The sequence below is a fragment of the Scyliorhinus torazame genome, chromosome 13, assembly GCF_047496885.1.
Source record: "Scyliorhinus torazame isolate Kashiwa2021f chromosome 13, sScyTor2.1, whole genome shotgun sequence".
In the NCBI taxonomy this organism is placed as follows: Eukaryota; Metazoa; Chordata; class Chondrichthyes; order Carcharhiniformes; family Scyliorhinidae; genus Scyliorhinus; species Scyliorhinus torazame.
Window position 1 is genome coordinate 76,077,147 of NC_092719.1, and position 14,649 is coordinate 76,091,795.

General features: G+C 49.4%; 1 protein-coding gene across 18 annotated transcripts in view; it reads right to left on the reverse strand.

The window, feature by feature from the left end:
- Window positions 1-14,649, reverse strand: part of c2cd5 (C2 calcium dependent domain containing 5) — a 145,805-nt gene that overhangs the window by 117,274 nt on the left and 13,882 nt on the right. For all 18 annotated transcript variants that reach the window (XR_011934097.1, XM_072471800.1, XM_072471789.1 and 15 more), the window contains exon 4: window positions 11,479-11,650. Coding sequence is in view for 17 of the 18 variants with exons in the window: in XM_072471800.1 (XP_072327901.1) it covers window positions 11,479-11,650 (172 nt within the window). In the remaining variant the exon portion in view is untranslated. The remainder of the gene's footprint in view (window positions 1-11,478; window positions 11,651-14,649) is intronic.

The window sequence follows — 14,649 nt, forward strand, 5'->3', positions numbered from 1 at the left end:
GCACCCTACCCAAGGTCAACACCTCCATCCTATCCCCATAACCCAGTAACCCCACCCAACACAAAGGGCAATTTTGGACACTAAGGGCAACTTATCTTGGCCAATCCACCTAACCTGCACATCTTTGGACTGTGGGAGGAAACCAGAGCACCCGGAGGAAACCCACACACACACGGGGAGGATGTGCAGACTCCGCACAGACAGTGACCCAAGCCGGAATCGAACCTGGGACCCTGGAGCTGTGAAGCAATTGTGCTATCCACAATGCTACCATGCTGCTACCGTCTGTCCCAGGGAGAACAGATGGAGGGTTTTCGGGGTGGCACAGGGCAGGGATACGAAGGTTGGGGGACCTGTTTGTGGATGCGAAGTTCGCGAGCATGGGTGACCTGGAGGAGAAGTACAGGCTCCCCCTGGGAACACCTTCAGGTACTTACAGGTAAGGGTGTTTGCCAGGCGGCAGGTGGTGGAATTCCCGCGGCTGCTGCGACACACAGTACAGGACAGGGTGCTCTCGGGGGGGGGGTGGGTTGGAGTGGGGAAGATCTCGGAAACTTACCAGGTGATGCAGGAGGAAGAGGCGGCCTCGGTGGTGGAGGTGAAAGGCAAGTGGGAGGAGGAGTTGTGAGAGGAGATTGAGGAAGGGACATGGACAGATGCCCTAGGGATGGTGAACTCTTCCTCATCGTGCGCGAGGCTCAGCCACAGTTTAAGGTGCTGCACAAGGCACACATGACCGGGACAAAGATGAGACGGTTTTTTGGGGGTGAGGACAGGTGTTAGGTGCTCAGGGAGCCCAGCAAATCACACCCATATGTTCTGGGTGTGCCCAGCGCTGGAGGAATTTTGGAAGGGCGTAGCGAAGACGGGGTTGAGGGTGGTAGGATCCAGGGTAAAACCGGGCTGGGGGTTCGCAATATTTGGGATCGCAGAGCAGCCGGGAGTGCAGGAGGCGAAAGAGGCCGGAATTCTGGCCTTTGCGTCCCTGGTAGCCCGGCGAAGGATTCTTCTTCAGTGGAAGGATGCGAGGCTCCCAAGCGTGAAATCCTGGATCAATGATATGGCGGGGTTTATTAAGTTGGAGGGGGTGAAATTCCGTTCTTAGACTTCCTGGCAGAACGGTAGACATTGGTCAATGGCAGTAGCAACTGGGGGGGGGGTTTACTTTACTTTATCTTTATTTTCGTTATTTACATTGGAGGGTCTGAGGGGGTGTATATACCTGTTGTGTTAAGTCGGGGTGTCAATGTTAATTTATTATTTATGTACAGTGGGGAGGGGGCTATGGAGGGTTGCTTTTCTGGACTGTGTTTCGTGCTTAACCCTGTTGGGTTCCTTTTTTCATTTTGTTATTGATATTTTATGAAAACCTTAATAAAAATTATTTGTATAAAAAAAAGGGATAATTGAGGTGTATAAGATAATTAAAGAGCTTGATGGGATAGATAGAAAACTCTATTTGCTCTGGTGGGGCAGTCCAGATCAATGGAACACAACCTTAAAGTTAGAGCGAAGCTGTTCAGGGGTGATGTCAACAAGCACTTCTTCACACATAGGCTTGTGGGAGTCAGGAACCCCAACCCGAAGAAGCTGTTGAAACAGGAGATCAATTGAATATTTCAAAACTGAGATTGGTAGGATTTTTGTCGAGCAAGAGTACGAAAGGTTTATATGGTGGTTTCCCCATGTGGTGGACGGACGCTCTGGAGTCGGGAAAATGCCAGTGGAGACGGGAAGAAGCTCTTAATTGGCCACTTAAGTAACTCAATTAATCTCTAGGCAGTCATATGCTACCTACAACTGGCAAAATGCCATGTTGGCAGAAAGGCTTCCCAACCATTCAGCCAGCACTCTTGCCTCCCAGTCTATCCCCAAAGAGCACAGCAACAGGCCCTTCGGCCCGCCAAGCCTGTACCGGTCATGATACCACCCGTGGCCAAAACCCTCAACACTTCCTAGTGCCGTATCCCTCTATACCCACCCTATCCGTTTATTTGTCAAAATGCCTTTTGAACGCCGTTAATGTATCTGCTTCCACAACCTCCCCTGGCAGTGCGTTCCAGGCACTCACCCTCTGTGTAAAAAAACGTGCCTCGCACATCTCCTCTAAACTTTGCCCCGCGGAACTTAAACTTATGCCGCGTAATGACTGACCCCTCCACCCTGGGAAAGCCTGCCCATCCACTCTATCCATGCCCCTCATAATTGAACCCGGGACCCTGGAGCTGTGAGGCAACAGTGCTAACCACTGTGTCACCGTGCCGCCCCATGGCATGGACACCATCCTGACTTGGAAATATATCGGCCTTTCCTTCACTGTCGCTGGATCAAAATCCTGGAACTCCCTCCCAAAGATACTAATAGAATTCCAACCTGGAGGTGGACCTGCACAAATGGGCACTCATTTCACTTTGATCAAGTACGTTACTTCCAAATGTTAACCTCCTCCACCTTTCAGGACTGATCTGGACTTATTTTTTTTTTTTAAATATATTTTATTCAAGTTTTTTGGCCAAACATAACAATACGTAGTGTTTCTTTTACACAACAATAAAGCAATATAAATAACCGTGGCCAGTTTTAAACAAATAAATAAGTAATATATAAACAAAAACAAAAAAAACAAAACTAAATGGCAACTGCCTTGTCCAAAATAAATACTCTCCAAAAATACAATCCAACAATCCAATATACAATTACATATACCAAATACCTACACATATACAATAACAGCCCTGAGAGTCCGTCCGATTCCTCCCCCGCCCCCTCCCCCCTGGGTTGCTGCTGTTGTCTACTTCTTTTCCATTCCCTCTACCTTTCTGTGAGGTAGTCGACGAACGGTTGGACCGCCTGGTGAACCCCTGAGCCGAACCCCCTAACACGAACTTAATCCGTTCTAACTTTATAAACCCTGCCATATTGTTTATCCAGGTCTCCACACCCGGGGGTTTGGCTTCCTTCCACATTAACAATATCCTGCGCCGGGCTACAAGGGACGCAAAGGCCAACACGTCAGCCTCTCTCGCCTCCTGCACTCCCGGCTCTTCTGCAACCCCAAATATAGCCAACCCCCAGCTTGGTTCGACCCAGACCCCCACCACCTTCGAAAGCACCTTTGCCACCCCCACCCAGAACCCCTGTAGTGCCGGGCATGACCAAAACATGTGGGTGTGATTCGCTGGGCCTCTCGAGCATCTCGCACACCTATCCTCTACCCCAAAAAATTTACTAAGCCGTGCTCCAGTCATATGCGCCCTGTGTAGCACCTTAAATTGTATCAGGCTTAGCCTGGCACACGAGGACGATGAGTTTACCCTACATAGGGCATCAGCCCACAGCCCCTCCTCAATCTCCTCCCCCAGTTCTTCTTCCCATTTCCCTTTCAGCTCATCTACCATGATCTCCCCCTCGTCCCTCATCTCCCTGTATATGTCCGCCACCTTACCGTCCCCCACCCATGTCTCTGAGATCACTCTATCCTAAACTTCCTGCGTCGGGTGCTGTGGGAATTCCCTCACCTGTTGCCTCGCAAAAGCCCTCAATTGCATATACCGAAATGCATTCCCTTGGGGCAACCCATATTTCTCCGTCAGCGCTCCCAGGCTCGCAAACGTCCCATCTACAAATAGATCTCTTAGTTGTACTACCCCAGCTCTTTGCCATGCTCCAAATCCCCCATCCATTCTCCCCGGAACGAACCTATGATTGTTTCTTATCGGGGACCGCACCGAAGCTCCCGTCCCTCCCCTATGCCGTCTCCACTGCCCGCAAATTTTCAATGTAGCCACCACCACCGGGCTTGTGGTGTATTTCTTTGGTGAGAACGGCAACGGCGCCGTCACCATTGCTTGCAGGCTAGTCCCCCTGCAGGACGCCCTCTCCAATCACTTCCACGCCGCTCCCTCCCCTTCTCCCATCCACTTACACACCATTGAAACATTGGCGGCCCAGTAGTACTCACTTAGGCTCGGTAATGCCAGCCCCCCCCTGTCCCTACTACGCTGCAAGAATCCCCGCCTCACTCTCGGTGTCTTCCCAGCCCACACAAAATTCATAATGCTCTTCTCAATTCTTTTGAAAAAAGCCTTCGTGATCACCACCGGGAGGCACTGGAACACAAAAAGGAATCTCGGGAGGACCACCATTTTAACCGCCTGCACCCTACCTGCCAATGACAGGGACACCATGTCCCATCTCTTGAAATCCTCCTCCATCTGTTCCACCAACCGTGTTAAATTGAGCCTATGTAATGTACCCCAATTCTTGGCTATCTGGATCCCCAGGTACCGGAAGTTCCTTGTTACCTTCCTCAACAGTAAATCCTCTATCTCTCTGCTCTGCTCCCCCGGATGCACCACAAATAACTCACTTTTCCCCATGTTCAGTTTATACCCTGAAAAATCCCCAAACTCCCCAAGTATCCGCATTATCTCTGGCATTCCCTCCGCCGGGTCCGCCACATATAGCAACAAATCATCCGCATACAGAGGTACCCGGTGTTCTTCTCCCCCCCACTTCCTGGAACCCCTCAGTGCTATGGCCAGGGGTTCAATCGCCAATGCAAACAATAACGGGAACAGAGGACAACCCTGCCTCGCCCCTCTATGGAGCCGAAAATAGTCAGACCCCCGTCCATTCATGACCACGCTCGCCATCGGGGCCCTATACAGCAACTGTACCCACCTGATATACCCGTCCCCAAAGCCAAATCTCCTCAACACCTCCCACAAATAATCCCACTCCACTCTATCAAATGCTTTTTCGGCATCCATCGCCACCACTATCTCCGCTTCCCCCTCTGGTGGGGGCATCATCATTACCCCTAGCAGCCTCCGTATATTTGTATTTAGCTGTCTCCCCTTCACAAACCCAGTTTGGTCCTCATGGACCACCCCCGGGACACAATCCTCTATCCTCATTGCCATTACCTTGGCCAGAATCTTAGCATCCACATTCAGGAGGGAAATGGGCCTGTATGACACGCAGTGCAGCGGGTCTTTTTCCTTCTTTAGGAGGAGCGATATCGTTGCCTCTGACATAGTCGGGGGCAGCTGCCCCCTTTCCCTCACCTCATTAAAGGTTCTCATCAGTAGCGGGGCCAGCAAGTCCAAATATTTCTTTTAGAATTCAACTGGGAATCCGTCTGGTCCCGGGGCATTCCCCGCCTGCATGCTCCCAATCCCTTTCACTACTTCCTCCGTCTCAATCTGTGCTCCCATCCCCACTCTCTCCTGCTCCTCCACCTTAGGAAATTCCAGCTGATCCAGAAAGCACATCATTCTCTCCTTCCCGTCCAGGGGCTGCGCTTCATATAATCTTTCATAAAATGCCTTGAACACTCCATTCACTCTCTCCGCTCCCCGCTCCATCTCTCCCTCCTCATCTCTCACCCCCCCTATCTCCCTCGCTGCTCCCCTTTTCCTCAGTTGGTGGGCCAACAACCTATTCGCCTTCTCCCCATATTCGTACTGTACACCCTGTGCCTTCCTCCATTGTGCCTCTGCATTACCCGTAGTCAACAAGTCAAATTCTACATGTAGCCTTTGCCTTTCCCCGTACAGTCCCTCCTCCGGTGCCTCCGCGTATTGTCTGTCCACCCTCAGAAGTTCTTTCAACAACCGCTCCCTTCCCCTACCCTCCTGCTTTCCTTTATGTGCCCTAATAGATATCAGCTCCCCTCTAACCACTGCCTTCAGTGCCTCCCAGACCACTCCCACCTGTACCTCCCCATTATCATTAAGTTCCAAGTACCTTTCAATACACCCCCTCACCCTTAAACACACCCCCTCATCTGCCAATAATCCCATGTCCATTCTCCAGGGTGGAAGCTGTTGTTTTTCTTCCCCTATCTCCAGGTCCACCCAGTGTGGAGCATGATCCGAGATGGCTATAGCCGTGTACTCCGTCCCCGTCACCTTTGGGCTCAGTGCCCATCCCAAAACAAAAAAATCTATTCGTGAAAATACTTTGTGTACATAGGAGAAAAACGAAAACTCCTTACTCCTAGGTCTCCAAAATCTCCAGGGATCTACTCCTCCCATCTGCTCCATAAAATCCTTAAGCACCCTAGCTGCAGCCGGCCTCCTTCCGGTCCTGGACCTCGATCTGTCCAGCCCTGGGTCCAGCACCGTATTAAAGTCTCCACCCATTACCAACTTCCCCACTTCTAGGTCCGGGATTCGTCCTAACATACGCCTCATAAAATTGGCATCATCCCAGTTCGGGGCATACACGTTCACTAATACCACCGCCTCCCCTTGCAGTTTGCCACTCACCATCACGTATCTGCCCCCACTATCCGCCACTCTAGTCTTTGCCTCAAACATTACCCGCTTCCCCACTAGTATGGCCACCCCCCTGTTTTTTGCATCTAGCCCCGAATGAAACACCTGCCCCACCCATCCTTTGCGAAGTCTAACCTGGTCTATCAGCTTCAGATGCGTCTCCTGAAGCATAACCACATCTGCCTTAAGTTTCTTTAGGTGTGCGAGTACCCGTGCCCTCTTAATCGGCCCGTTCAGCCCTCTCGCATTCCACGTGATCAACCGGGTTGGGGGGGCTCTTTTACCCCCCCACCCCCCCCCCCCCCCCCCCCCCACTTGACGACTAGCCATTTCCTTCCTTTTTCAATCCAGCTCCTCACCCGGTTCCCACGTAGCTGTATCCCCCCCAGGCGGCGCCCCCCCGCCCCGACCCCCCCCTTCCATACCAGCTCCCCCTTCTCCCCAGCAGCAGCAACCCAGTTAACCCCCCCCCCGCCCCGCTAGATCCCAAGCTAGCATAATTGCACCCCCCATGTTGCTCCCAGAAGTCAGCAAACTCTGGCCGACCTCGGCTTCCCCCCGTGACCTCGGCTCACACTGTGCGAGGCCCCCTCCTTCCTGCTTCCCTGTTCCCGCCATGATTACCATAGCGCGGGAACAAAGCCCGCGCTTCCCTTTTGGCCCCGCCCCCAATGGCCGGCACCCTCAGCTCCTCATCCTCCCTCACCCCCTCCCCCACGACATGGGGAAGAGAGAGAAGTTACAGGGTCGCAGGTTTAACAACTTGGGAAGTCCTCTCTTCCCCCTTTTCCCCCCTTCATCCCACAAATTCACCCCCCCCACTTTTGTCCCAGACGTTCTTTTTCTGGCCCGCTCACTCCAGCTTCTCCTCGACAATAAATGTCCACACCTCATCTGCCGTTTCGAAGTAGTGGTGTTTCCCTAGATGTGTGACCCACAGTCTTGCCGGTTGCAGCATTCCGAATTTGACCTTCCTTTTATGCAACACCGCCTTGGCCCGATTAAAGCTTGCCCTCCTTCTCGCCACCTCCGCACTCCAATCTTGATATACGCGGATCACCGCATTCTCCCACCTACTGCTCCGAGTTTTCTTTGCCCATCTGAGGACCATCTCTCTGTCCTTATATCGGAGAAATCTCACCACTATTGCTCGAGGAATTTCTCCAGCCCTCGGTCTTCGCGCCATAACCCGATAGGCTCCCTCCACCTCCAGCGGACCCGTCGGGGCCTCCGATCCCATTAACGAGTGCAGCATCGTGCTCACATATGCCCCGACGTCCGCCCCTTCTGCACCTTTGGGAAGACCAAGAATCCTTAGGTTCTTCCTCCTCGCATTATTCTCCAGCACCTCCAGCCTTTCCACACATCGTTTGTGTTGTGCCTCGTGGATCTCCGTTTTCACCACCAGGCCCTGTATGTCGTCCTCATTCTCAGCAGCCTTTGCCTTCACGACCCGAAGCTCCTGTTCCTGGGTCTTTTGCTCCTCCTTTAGCCCCTCAATCACTTGTAATATCTCCTTCTTCATCTCCTTTTTGAGTTCATCTACGCAACGCCGCAGGAACTCTTGTTGGTCAGGGCCCCATATTAAACTGCCTCCTTCCGACGCCATCTTGCTTTGTGCCTGCCTTCCTGGCCGCTGCTCTAAAGGATCCACCGCAATCCGGCTACTTTCCTCTTTTTTCCATCCGTGTCCAGGGGGGCTTCCCTTCTGGATTACCGCACAGTGTTATTTGCCGTTAAAATTGCCGATGGGGCTCCAATTAAGAGCTCAAAAGTCCGTTCCACCGGGAGCTGCCGAAACGTGCGACTCAGCTGGTCATCGCCGCACCCGGAAGTCCTGATCTGGACTTATTGATATGGATTCTTTTCCAACAACCACATCAAACAAAGAAATGACAAAAACAGTTTCTGGGTCAAAAAAGAAGCTTTGAAGCTCAGTTCTAGGATCTGCTTTTTTAGTTGAGAGAGTTGGGAAGTTCAGAATGTGATTTTACAGTTGTAATGTAAATTAGATGTAATGTAAATTACTTGTTCGGTGAATTGGACATTATGAATTCTCCCTCAGTGTATCCGAACAGGCGCCGGAGTGTGGTGACTAGGGGATTATCACAGTAACTTTATTGCAGTGTTAATGTAAGCCTATGCGTAACACTAATAAAGATTAGTATAGACTGTGATACAAATCACACAGAAATTCTTGCTCTGCCCAAAGTTATTAACATTGGTACCACTGACCATTATTGTGTGATTCAATTACCATTAAAAAAAATTCTGATGACTTTTCAACCTTTTAAAAAAATAAATTTAGAGTACCCAATTATTTTTTTTCAAATTAAGGGGCAATTTAGCATAACCAATCCACCTAACCTGCACATCTTTGGATTGTGGGGATGAAACCCACGTAGACACAGGGAGAATGTGCAAACTCCACACGGTCAGTGACCCAGGGCCGGGATTCGAACCCGGGTCCCCAGCGCCGTAGACTGCAGTGCTAACCACTGTGACACCTGCCATCCTCATGACTTTCCAACATGACTGAAAATTAGATAAATGTTTCTTTGGTCTTGCGCATTTCATGTGCAAGATTTCAGAGGTAAATCTGAACTACATTGGCACAGAAACCCTCATGCTGCACTTCTAAGTGGCAAAGCAGTTTCGTACAAATCATCGCAGCATTGTTCCATTCTTCAATGATCCCTCAAGGATCAGTGTTGGGCCCGCAGTTGTTCACAATTTACATAGACGATTTGGAGTTGGGGACCAAGTGCAATGTGTCAAAGTTTGCAGACGACACTAAGATGAGTGGTAAAGCAAAAAGTGCAGAGGATACCGGAAGTCTGCAGAAGGATTTGGATAGGTTAGGTGAATGGGCTAGGGTCTGGCAGATGGAATTCAATGTTGCCAAGTGTGAGGCTATCCATTTTGGGAGAAATAACAGCAGAGTGTATTATTATTTAAATGGTAAGATGTTAAAACATGCTGCTGTGCAGAGGGACCTGGGTGTGCTGGTGTACGAGTCGCAAAAAGTTGGTGTCCAGGTGCAACAGGTGATTAAGAAGGCTAATCGAGTTTTGTCTTTCATTGCTAGAGGGATGGAGTTCAAGACTAGGGAGGTTATGCTGCAATTGTATAGGGTGTTGGTGAGGCCGCATCTGGAGTATTGTGTTCAGTTTTGGTCTCCTTACCTGAGAAAGGACTTATTGGCACTGGAGGGAGTGCAGAGGAGATTCACGAGGTTGATCCCAGAGTTGAGGGGATTAGATTATGACGAGAGGTTGAGTAGACTGGGACTGTACTCATTGGAGTTTAGAAGGATGCAGGGGGATCTTATTGAAACATATAAAATTATGAACGGAATAGATAGGATAGATGCGGGCAGGTTGTTTCCACTGGTCGGGGAAAGCAGAACTAGGGGGCATAGCCTCAAAATAAGGGGAAGTAGATTTAGGACGGAGTGTAGGAGGAACTTATTCACCCAAAGGGTTGTGAATCTCTGGAATTCCTTGTCCAGTGAAGCAGTTGAGGCTCCTTCTTTAAGCGTTTTTAAGAAAAAGATAGATACCTTTCTAAAGAATAAAGGGATTCGGGGATATGGTGTACGGGCCGGAGAGTGGAGCTGAGTCCACAAAGATCAGCCATGATCTCATTAAATGGCGGAGCAAGCTCGAGGGGCCAGATGGCCTACTCCTGTTCCTAGTTCTTATGTTCTACCAGACGTTTTTCTGATTTATTAGGTCAGCTTAATAGCTGCTCCAACATCAGTTATGTTATGCCAAATGGATGAATTTACTTAACATCACATATTTCCAGCTGTGCATTATTATAATAGAAACTTATGGACAAAGTTTAAAGTGAAATGAAAACCACGGATGCCTTTTTATTCAGGGCTTCAGTGATTCCTCCTAATCACTTTCTCTTCCATTAATTTCCACTAACTATGAAACACTGAAAATTTATCTTATGACAGGTCCAATATAAATGCAAATTACCACTGTGAGGGGGAAGAATCTCAATACATTAAAACATCATGGCCTCTAGGTTTGCAGGGAGGTGGGGAGTGTGCAGGGGAATGTGGAGAAACCCACTGACACCAGGGGCATAACATTCTTGCTGAATTTTTCTCTTTTGCTTGGTGTCAGTAACCAGTCAATTGACAGGTTCACCAGGCACTGGGTAGAAAAGCAAAAGTCTGCAGCTGGGGGAATTCTTGGGGACAAATCCTGGCAATATCAAAGCCTGCCGGAAATAAGCAGAGTAACGAGAATTAAATATTAAATTCAGTTAAATAACTGCGGGTTGGGGAGAGGTTGTCGACTGCAGCATCCACTTGCGTGGCCATGTTAGGCAGAAGTTTGGAGCCTTTCTTGTGGCGCAGCAGAGGGGGTAGCTATCATTCCTGCAGGGAACACTGTAAAAGGCATTGACTTGTTGGAGCTGGCTGCTCCTGCTTCATTTCATTTTACTGCTGGGTCTCCTGAGCCCTGGGAACTCAGGTGTCAGCTCTTAAATTTTAAATCATGATCCAATTGCAAGCTGGATGTGAATGTTAATAATGCCCTGCATTTCCAAGGCAGACTCTCATGACTCAAAACTGATTCCCATAAAAAGCAGCTTGGGGACGGTTTCATTGATTTTTAGGGTTTGACCCTACATTTTTGACCATCTCCCTCCCTTTGAAGTAGATGTTATTATTAGCCAGCACTCGAAACACCATAGAAATTCCTCCACCAGTGAGCTTTTACGTTTAAGTCTAAATTAAATTAAGAAAAAAAATGTATTAGATTGTTTTACAAAGATATGTGGACTTTGTTCTGAAATATTCCTTTAAGTTCTGTTTCAACATTGCAGAGGAAAGATTAACACTTGGCTCAGTTTCCCTTTTATTTGCATTGTAAATTTGAAAGAATTACGATACTGAATAAATTTGCACACAAACATGATCTAAAACAGAAGTGACCACACATGGTAACAAATAGCATTGATGGAGCCCAGAAAGCAGATTTTCAACTCAATTTATATTCAGAACTTAGTGTACTTAAGTAGTATTGCACTATAAACCATATGTATGGCAGCACTCACTGAAAACAGGCAGGTTAGCATGTGATGGATAGAGTTAAAGTATGTCAGTGGTCCTCACCAGAAAAGCAGACTACCAATAGAAAAATGATCATCACTTGTCAAAAAGCATACTCACCATGAATAGTGTCATAGATTGGAAACCAGCCTGATAGAATGGCTGCAGCTTCATTGGATAACAAAGGATCAATATCAATGTATACTTTTCCAATAGCGTCATTAGCACTGTAAGTGTCATGATCCAATACTGTGATCTGCAATGGCTCATCTTGCAAGTCTTCATCGTCAACCTGCAAACACATTTCCAGTTAATAGAATTGACTGGACTGTCCTGTAATTAAACTCAGGTTTTACAGGCAGCAAATTCTGCTCTCTGTAATATTCATGAAGAATTGAGGTATCAGTTAAATTTCTATGAGAATAATTACATTCATTGTTTTTGTTCTCATAACCACATGTTAAGAGTGCTTCTTTGGCATTACTCGTCAGGAGTCCAGAATTTGTAAGGACAAGAGCATTATACCTTGCAATGTATTCTTTTGTTGCGATGATGATGTTATGCACCTTCAAAGCTACAAGATAATTAAACAGATGTGAGTTAGTTGCAGGAGGGATGGCTAAACCCCGAAAAACTGCAATCTTCCTCGACCCAACATGTAAATATCTGCTTCCATTTATTCAGAGATGGGTGGTACAGTTTGAACAGTCTTGGAGAAGCATGGCATCTCATTGTTGTATGCAAATCAGGTTCCGACAGCACAATTGGGCCACTTTTATATCTACAGTCCAAGGAATATTCAATGTTATTTTCAAAAGTGAAGCATGCCCAGAAAATGCAATGATCTGGCTTTGTGGCTTCAGGATGGATTCAGCAACTGGAGAGCAGTGGAATGGAATTGAAAACAGGGCTGTCAGCGGTCGGCAGAGACGACAGGGAGTAAAATGGTGGTTGCAGGGGAGGAGAAAATGGTGGAGGAATGAGAGGAAAAGGCAACCCGTCCACTGGTAGAGGAAATATCAGATAACCTGTCTAATGTTAACAGATGGCACCATGAAAAATACATATAACTGGCTGGTGAATACTGTCATCAGGAATCTAGTTTCATCATCAAGACCTGCCAGGCCAGATTGCACAGCACAGCTTGAAGAAAACGTAAAGCTTCCTCCACACCACAAAACTTGGGCAAAGCATGTGTCATGTTCTGTAGACTGGCCGAAGTGAAAGAGGTACTACAGAACATGTTGTTTAAAATAATTTATTATAGAACAAACTGTGTGATAACTAGGATAAACGAACTAACAAACAACGAACACTAAACAACTTGTGGAACTGGGACTTCCGGGTGCGGCGATGACCAGCTAAATCGCACGTTTCGACACCTCCCGTTTTAACGGACTTTTGGGCTCTTATCGGGAGCCCCAACGGCAATTTTCGAAGGCTAAACCCACTGTGAGGCGACATAGAAGGGAGTCCCCCCGGATGTGAATGGACAGAAGAGATAATAGTGGCCAGATTGCGGAGGATCCTCTGGAGCAGCGGCAAAGAAGGGAAGTGAGAAGCAAGATGGCGGCGGAGGGAGGCCAGTTGGTATGGGGCCTGGAACAGCAGGAGTTCCTCCGGCGATGTGTGGAGGAGCCCAAGAAGGAGGTGCTGGCGCCGATGCTGCAGGCGATTGAGGGGTTAAAGGAGGCGCAGAAGACCCAAGAGATGGAGCTACGTGGAGTGAAGGCAAAAGCTGCCGAAAATGAGGACGAGATACAGGGCTTGGTGGTGAAGACGGAGACGCACGAAGCACTGCATAAGAGGTGTATGGAGAGACTGGAAGCCCTGGAAAATAGCTCGAGGAGGAAGAACTTAAGAATCTTGGGTCTTCCCGAAGGGGCAGAGGGAGCGGACGTTGGGGGCGTATGGGAGCACGATGCTCCATACCTTAATGGGAGCTGAGGCCCCAACGGGCCCCCTGGAAGTGGAGGAAGCGTATCGAGTCCTCGTGAGAAGACCAAAGGCAGGAGAAATACCTCGAGCAATAGTGGTGAGGTTCCACCGCTACAAGGACAGGGAGATGGTCCTGAGATGGGCGAAAAAGACACGGAGCAGCAGGTGGGAGAATGCGGTGATCCGCGTGTATCAGGATTGGAGTGCGGAGGTGGCGAGAAGGAGGGCGAGTTCCAATCGGGCCAAGGCGGTGCTCCACAAGAGGAACGTGAAGTTCGGAATGTTGCAGCCGGCAAGACTGTGGGTTACACACCAGGGTAAACACCACTACTTCGAGACGGCAGAAGAGGCGTGGACATTTATTGAAGAGGAGAAGTTGGACTAGATTGGAGAAAGAGTGTTTGAAATGAAGTAGTGAGGTGGTGGCAAGGGGCTGTGAATCAGATGGGGGGGGAAAAAAATTCCCCTCGAAGGGGGGGACACACACGAAGAAATGTGGGCGCCGGTGGGGAAGGGGAGGGGGAAGGAGAGAGGGAGCTGCGCCATCAGGGGCGGGGCCGAGAGGGAAGCGCGGGCTTTGTTCCCGCGCTATGGAAATTGTGGCGGGAAAAGGGGGCGCAGGAAGGAGGGGGCCTCACATAATGGGAGGCTAAGGATAATTGCTGCTGCTAAGGGGAAGGGGGAGCTGTTACGGGATGGGATGGTCGGGACGGGAGGGCGCCGTCGGGGGGATAAGCGGGTGCGTGGGAACCGGGTGAGGAGCTGGTCTAAAAAAGGGGATGGCTAGTCGACGAGGGGGGGGTAAAGAGCCCCCCAACCCGGTTGATCACGTGGAACGTGAGAGGGTTGAATGGGCCGATTAAGAGGGCAAGGGTACTTGCGCACCTAAAGAAGCTAAAGGCAGACGTGGTCATGCTTCAGGAGATGCACCTGAAACTGGCGGATCAGGTCAGATTAAGAAAAGGATGGGTGGGACAGACATTCCACTCGGGCTTGGATGCGAAAAATAGAGGGGTGGCAATGCTGGTGGGGAAACGGGTATTGTTTGAGGCGAAGACCATAGTGGCTGACAGTGGGGGTAGATACGTGATGGTGAGTGGCAGATTGCAAGGTGAGGCGGTGGTGCTGGTGAATGTATATGCCCCGAACTGGGATGACGCGAACTTTATGAAGCATATGTTGGGGCGCATCCCGGACCTGGAGATGGGAAAGTTGGTAATGGGGGTGGGACTTCAACACGGTGCTGGACCCAGGGCTGGACCGGTCCAGATCTAGGACCGGGAGGAGGCCGGCAGCGGCCAAGGTGCTTAAGGGCTTTATGGAGCAGATGGGAGGAGTGGATCCCTGGAGATT